Here is an 8,262-nt window from a genome sequence, read left to right on the forward strand (position 1 = left end):
GCTATGTCTTGGGTTCTGTAACACTGATTATTTTCTATATTGACTACTCACCTGTGCTCACACCTACCCTTGCACTCCATTTCACAGCCTCACTCTTCTCCCTGTATGAACTTCCTACCAATACTCGCAACCTTCCTCTTTCTCTTCCTTTTTAGCCTGGAAGCCCAGCGCTGCTAATCAGGTTGTTCCCCCCTCTGCTGTTAGACTTCCCACAAGTATCTTGTTTTTTCAGAAGCTACAACGCAGTCTACCAAAGTGTGGACACCTGGACGCATCCCTTATACCTCTCAGTGTTGGCTATAGCTGATAGCCTTCAAGACTCGCTGTATGTGTCTCTATTTTTTAAACTTTGCTACGACCATTTTTGAACTGAGCCAGCACACTCGCAGAACTTACCTAGGCCGTTTTATCTCCCACATAGAATAATTTCTTGCTTAACTTTAAAGTTGAGGTCTTTCCTCCCTTACGCCACTAGATGGCAGCAGAATACAGCAACTGATTTGCTTTAGTCTGCTGAGCTTTGTTGTAAAAAAATTGAAAAAGTTGAAAAGTAAATTAGTTTGCTAGACGACAGAAAGGAAAGCTAGTTAGTCACTACTAAAAACTTGTATAGTGGACTCTAATTTCCAGGGTAAGGGATAGCTGTATTTGTATAAATTTACTGCCATAACACCCACAATAAGGTGTTTCTTATCTGCCTGAGATACATCGGTGCTAAGCTTTCTGAAAGGCCTGATTGGCTCCACACAATCTACTAACTGGTTCTATGTGTTGTATGAACCATCCCCCTAGCACAGTCAATTTTCATAGCTCCCCCTCCCCCCATTGGATCACGTAATTGATCTCCTCCCCTTACTATCTACCCAAACTTATAAGTATTAGCTCGCTCTTGTGGCGCCATATTTAAAACCCTATCTTCCTAGTGTAGGCATCCTCTTGGTCGTCCGCGTGGTGTGCTGCTCGTAAGTACCTAGTTATTTGTTAAATTAAACTGCATTGTATAGTTTGATGTAACTGCTTTATTCCTTTTTACAAGTTGTATCTGAAAAGTAATTTAGTTTGTTGACGATAGAAAGGAAAGTTAGTTAGTCACTTCTATAGATATTGACTCCTATGCTGCACGTAAGTACCTAGCTGTTTGTTAAAATAAACTATATTGTATAGTGTGTTATAACGCCTTTATTCCTTTTTGTATAATTTGTATCTCTTCCAAATGATGGGGTCCAGCTAAAGTTATACTATTGGAGTACTGGGATTTAAATAGTTACTTCTGTCTGATGCACCTATTCCGTTTTGTTAGCTGTTTCTGATGTATTGCTAAATCGCTGGTGCTGGGTGGGATGTTTTTTAGCGATTGTAAACGGTAACAGTTTGGAAGTGTTTTGTTAGCTGTTTTGATGTATTGCTAAATTGCTGGTGCTGGGTGGGAAGTATTTAGCGATTGTAAGCACGAACTGTTTGAAAGAGTCCTTGCGACTGTCTTGATTATTTGCTGTAAGATGTAGATAATGTGCTTCTAACTTGTTACACAGGTTAAGATAAGAAAGGCAATGTATCTTGTTCTATAACACTTAAACTCTAGTTGCTGATCACATATGTATATGCGAACATTATGAGGGGATGTTTGTTACTGTCTTACTCATTGTAGGGTGAAAAAGAAAGTGCGGCTTAATGTTTAAACTAAGGATTGTGGCTTAACTGCTATGTCTTGGGTTCTGTGACACTGATTATTTTCAATATTGACTACTCACCTGTGCTCACACCTACCCTTGCACTCCATTTCACAGCCTCACTCTTCTCCCTGTATGAACTCCTACCAATACTCACAACCTTCCTCTTTCTCTTCCTTTTTAGCCTGGAAGCCCAGCACTGCTAATCGGGTTGTCCCCCCTCTGCTGTTAGACTTCCCACAAGTATCTTGTTTTTTTCAGAAGCTGCAATGCAGTCTACCAAAGTGTGGACACCTGGACGCATCCCATATACCTCTCAGTGTTGGCTACAGCTGATAGCCTTCAAGACTCGCTGTATGTGTCTCTATTTTTTTAACTTTGCTACATCCATTTTTGAACAGGGCCAGCACACTAGCGGAACTTACCTAGGCCGTTTTATCTCCCACATAGAATAATTTCTTGCTTAACTTTAAAGTTGAGGTCTTTCCTTCCTTACGACACTAGATGGCAGCAGAATACAGTGACTGATTTGCTTTAGTCTGCTGAGCTTTGTTCTGGATCTGTGCTTAACTAACTTATTTGGTAACCTAATTTATCTACTAAAAACTTGTATAGCAGACTCTAATTTCCAGAGTAAGGGATAGCTGGATTTGTATAAATTTACTGCCATAACACCCACAACAAGGTGTTTCTTATCTGCCTGAGATACATCGGTGCTAAGCTTTCTAAAAGGCCTGATTGGCTCCACACAATCTACTAACTGGTTCTGCCCCGCTTCGCTCCCCTACCCCCCATATCCCACCCATCCCCAGTGCTTTTACACATATACCTCCCTAACCACACACCCTCCCTAAGTCATCCTATCCCTTGTAACTGTTAATTGATATAACTCCGCCTCATCCCTCCTTACTTACTTTATCTATTACCGCTCTCTTAATTGATATAACTTCACCACATCCCTCCTAACTTACTTTATCTATTACTTCTCTCCTAACACCTACGTCTTACTTGTACAGTTAGCTACTCTGCTCAGGAAAACTTTACCTTCCCTATATTTTAACTTGTTTTTACTTATTAACTCTATCTCCTTAGAGCTTTATAATTCTTCTTAACAATATGTCTCCTATAACTAAAACTATCCTAACCAAACTAATATTCATACACATATTTGTTCTAGGCTTAACCATGATCTATCTCCTTACTTCCTATGAAAAAGCAAATTATTACCACTTTAGTTACTGTCGCAGAGAAACAGCCATCCAATATCCTATCCAAACACATACTCATTTAAACATTACATGTACCCCCAACTACCTACTAGCCAAATACCATCGACTTACACACATTAACTTCAACAATCCAAATATAAGGAGACTAAAATATCTAACCAGCTACTCATGCAAACCATCATTAGAACTAAAAACTCCAACCCTTAGCGATAATGACATCCACCCTATCCCAGGACCAACTAATGACTCCACTAACATAACTTATAACATTACAAGCTCTACCCTCCCAACCCTAACCACTGTTTCCATTGCCTTACTTATAGGACATCTCAATATCCGAAGTATTAACAACAAGATTGCCCATCTCCATGCCCTCCTTGATACTCACTCCTTTGACGTCTTCTGTCTTACTTAAACTTGGCTGAAACCTGGTACTAAAGACAATGCAATACTTCCCCCTGGCTATGACATATTGAGAATGGACCGTATAAAATGCAAGGGTGGAGGAGTAGCACTTCTGTTTAAAAATGGACTAAAAATCTCCTCTGTACCTTATAACCCTCTAAAAGATAGTTAGGCTGAAATCCTTATTTCTAAACTACAACTAAATCCTAATAAATCAATCTATATCATCTGTATCTACCTACCTCCTGGCAATAATAATACCACAACTGAGAATATCCTAAGTTGGGTATCTTCTACCTACCCACAAGAAACAATCATATTAGGAGACTTTAACTGTGACGGGTCTTCTGTCAATGCAAATAATCCTTCCTCACATATTAATCTTCATGGCTTTACTCAGACAATCAATACTCCCACAAGAATCAATAAACCTAACAACAAAGAAAGCATTTTAGATTGGATTCTTACTAACAAACAGCAACAAACATATACAGTAGGAACTTTGCCTGATGATGTAAGCGATCATACCTTAACTTACATCATAAGACAAAAGAGTTACATTAATTACACCCCTACCTATAGGATCTCACGTAGCAATAAACACTTTAACCCATTATTATTCCAAAATTAACTAAAGGCCTGTAACTGAAATTTTCTAAAAATCCTAACCCTTGAAGAAGCTATCAAATATTTCAATACCAAATTCCTAACAATCCTTGACCAACATGCTCCAAAATGATCTATCAGAGTTAAATCTAAACCTGCCCCCTGGCTGTCCAAAGAGACAAGACAAAAAATACTACTTAGGAATAAATCCTGGGCTAAATGGAGAACTACCAAAACTACCTCAGACCAACAAGCCTTTAGACAGTTAAGAAATAGTACTAAAAAAGCCATTTTTATAGATAAAAAGAACTACTACTGTAAACTACAGCAAACTCACCATGACAACCCCAAAAGGTTCTGGTCAACCTCAAATTCACTCCTACACCCAGGCCACTCTAGTACACCTTCCCCTTTAGGGGCTGAAAAGAATACCTCACATCAAACTGCTAATGCCTTTAATTCCTTTTTCACTGACACCATCAATTCACTAGCTAGTCACCTCACAATAGACAAGTCTAGCCTTCCCACCTGCACGTCTGCTAATCTCCCTACATTCTAACTACAACCCATCTCTACTACCTATATCCTAAAACTCATCCAAAAACTTAACCCTGTACCCCATCTGCTGATCAATTACCATCTGAATACCTTCAAAAAGCAGCTGAAGCAGTTGCCTATCCCATATCCATCCTTATAAACAGAACCATCAATGAAGGAACCATCCCTGCTATCTGGAAAATCTCCCACATAATCCCTTTACATAAAGGAGGTAACTCCAATGAGTATTCTAACTACAGGCCTATAGCACTCTTATCACCCTTAGCAAAAATTATGGAGAAATGTATTCACCATCAGCTAATGCACCACTTAACTCAATATAACTTACTAGCTAACTGCCAACATGGTTTTCGGCCATTTCATAGCACAACCACAGCTCTCCTATCTTTTATCAAGTGTATCAATAGAAACCACAATAATAGTATCCTCACATCAGCACTCTTTATAGACCTGTCAAAAGCCTTTGACATGGTAAACCACAACTTGCTCATAAAAACCCTTGAATCTCTTTCTCTAGATACCAAAGCTGTTCAATGGTTCACTTCCTACCTTAGTAACAGGCAACAGGCAGTTATCTGGGAAAACACACTTTCATCCCTTCTGCCAGTCTCTCTTGGGGTCCCAGGGCTCCATCCTAGGACCTCTCCTCTTCTCTTTATTCATAAATGACTTACATGTAGCAATACCTCAAGCTACATGTATTCAATATGCAGATGATTCTACACTCGTATCCTCTGCTAACACTTCCTCTGAACTACAAACTCTAACACAGAATGTATTTAGCACAGTTGAGGCATGGTTCTTGAAACGTTGCCTCCTTTTGAATGCCAAAAAAAAACAAACTCCTGCTCTTCAGGCCTAATAGTAAGTCCCCCCACATAGACTTCTCTATTAAATCCAACAATGGCACACATATATCCCCTGACTCTACCACTAAGCTGTTAGGTATTATAATTGACAACAATCTCACTTTTGATAATCACATTAATACTATTAAAACCGTAAATAGAAAACTCGGCTCCTTCTATAGAATTAAAACCTTTTTAACTCCAAAGGCCAAAATTACACTTGCCCACTCTCATCTTATTTCCACTCTTCTTTATGCTTCACCCATATACACCAACCTAAAGAAAAATAACCTCACTAAACTAGCAAATGCATACAATAGCATTGCTAGATTTACCACCGGAAACCCATTTAGAACTCACCACTGTCGGAATCTGCAGCAGCTAAACTGGCTGGAACTTAAAAACATGCTGATACTTTCCCAACTTACCTTTGTACATAGCATATTTTACCAACCAAAAAATACCCCTATACTTTCTGACCTTATTTCTCCCTATTCTAATCTAAATTCATTACGCTCCTCAAACAAACTTCTTGTGAGGTTAACTAAGTCTAACAACATTGCCGGTGACTCACTATTCTTCAATACCATAGGTAAATACTGGAATCTTCTACCTACTGCTCTAACTTCTATTCCTTCACCCTTCCTCTTTAAACAAAAGCTCAAACAACATCTTAAAACACACTGGTTATGCCCATGCATCAATCCCGACTAATCTTATGATTCTACTAATTACTCTTTTTTACCTCTCTCTACTCACTCCCCTTGAGAAGCTAATCTCTAGAACTCCTTTGTTAATAGCCTCTGATATTAATTAATATAGAACTGTGCATGTGTATATATTTGCTGAATCAATTATATCTTCATGAATGTTTTACTAAAATAGAACTCCCCTATCTTGTACTGTGAAATAGAATTAGAGTAATTGTCCTTCCTAGTATATATTCTCAATTAGTATAATCTAGATTGAACCATGTTTCTGTTTGTATTTTACTAACTACTTACTTTCTTTATGTAAATAATTTGTTTTGTAGTAACTTCAATGCTTTTCTCCCCGGGCCTCTGCTGAAAATGGAAATGTATCCAGTTGGACTAGCCCGGTAAACAAATGTAAAATAAAAATAAATAAAAATGTGCCAGGTTATTATCCTTCATAACAGAATACTTAGATGTTCACTAACAATTGAGACATACCAGAATAACTCATGCTAGGAAGACTGATTGCCTGTAGGCTTCTTTAAGAAAGGAAAAGAGGGCTTGCTTGTCACAAAACATGCATCATAACATTGCCTTTTCTTATGATAAATGCAGCAACAAAAAAATACCACCAAGGCCCCTGTTAGAACTCCTTCAGCAAGAGTTACATCTACATGTTCAGTTTATTTTATGAATTTTTCCACTCAAGACGTACTAGAAATTGCAGTATAGACTACTGTTCATAATGTCCATACTCTGTTCATAGTTTGCACCAGTAAAGATTATTTATTAAAATACTCATTTGGGACAGATTTACAAGTAAATGTCACTTGTGTGGAAGTTATTCTGATATTTGTAAAGTTAGAAGATGAACGCTAGTCTTGCAGTTTGAACTGCACTGATGAACAAAAACATTAAACTATTTTTTTTAGCAAAAAAATGATTTATAAGTTCTCCAATAATGACTGTTTAAAAAGACGAATGTCATGTGATGGGAACATCCGTTTTCTCCATTTGTGTGTGTGTTTTTTGATACAGAAACTTTCTTTCTAATTGAATTTCATTACAGACCATAATATTCCTGTTCCTGAAGAACTGGCGAAACTGTACAGCTTGTACTTTCAAGAGCTTGAAGAAGGCAGTCTGGAGAGGATGATGATGCTGCACGGACTCACTCACAGCACGCTGAGGGTAACCTGTCCTGGATGTTACTGCTGATATTTTTCATGATTATTTTTATTGTTATCCCACCACACAGAATCCAGCATTATCCATGTATATCTGTTACTGCTTCACAGTTACTTCTACAAGTTTATTCTAAGAACCTTACTGCAGGATTTCATTATATGAATGGGAAATGACCAAGGGTAGATATCACATCCCCCGTCTCATGTTTTTCATAAGCCGGACCTCTCAAGGGAAGTTGGCTGCTGCCACTATGAAGTGACTGGCTGTAAACGAGCACATGCTGCCTGCTCTACTCAGGTTTTGGCTCTGGGATTCATTCATAAGTACCTCGCACTGAAACAGTCTTGTATATGGGAATTTGTTTTACCACATAACTCACAGCTAAGAAGAAATGTATTACTCATGTCTAGGAATTGCCCATATGCTGTGAGGTCTGCCACATGTACTCTGCCCTGTATGTCTATGAATCACAGCCTTTCCTCTTGAAGTGAGCATCCAATCTGCTGTGCCTTGCTAGCTCATCATCCACTCCTGTATCTCAGTCTTGCCAAAAATGCACTTACTCTATTTATTATTTGGTTTTGTTTTCAGGGAAAGTCCCACTGGGTACACTGCCCATTCTTACGAGAGACGTGGAAACAGTAGATGTGCAATATAACACAGTTTAGATAAGCTCTAAAGAAATATGTACTCAATGTTGACCTACCCCACTCTATTACTTTACTTGATTCATTAAAATCCTTCAGATATACATTAAAACACCACTTTCTTGAAAATCAAACTTGCCTATATGGCCCAAATCTAATTCCACCTTAAAACTAATCCTAGGCCTCTGTTGCATAAGTGGACTTTACTCTTAACTAACACACTTAACCTACTAACATTCATTAGTCTGCATTTCTACAGTGATTTATATATTAATAAAAATCACTTGTTTTTAGCCTCTATCCTATCAGAGTATAAATATGATCAGATTGCCACTAAGTGAATATCCATTGCATACACTTAACCTGACTGTATATTTTTATAGGTTCATAGGTTCATACTAGGCTATCTGCCCTAG

The 8,262-nt window shown here is 38.2% G+C and overlaps 1 protein-coding gene across 1 annotated transcript in view; it reads left to right on the forward strand.

Annotated features, from left to right (window-relative positions):
• Positions 1-7,372, forward strand: part of LOC122816138 (kinesin-like protein KIF19) — a 937,234-nt gene extending 929,862 nt beyond the window's left edge. The window contains exons 15-16 of the mRNA XM_044088894.1: positions 7,081-7,202; positions 7,310-7,372. Coding sequence (XP_043944829.1) covers positions 7,081-7,202; positions 7,310-7,372 — 185 coding nt within the window. The remainder of the gene's footprint in view (positions 1-7,080; positions 7,203-7,309) is intronic.
• Positions 7,373-8,262: the final 890 nt, after the last annotated feature.

This window comes from Protopterus annectens, chromosome 12.part0 (assembly GCF_019279795.1).
Source record: "Protopterus annectens isolate FY-2018-M chromosome 12.part0, PAN1.0, whole genome shotgun sequence".
In the NCBI taxonomy this organism is placed as follows: Eukaryota; Metazoa; Chordata; order Ceratodontiformes; family Protopteridae; genus Protopterus; species Protopterus annectens.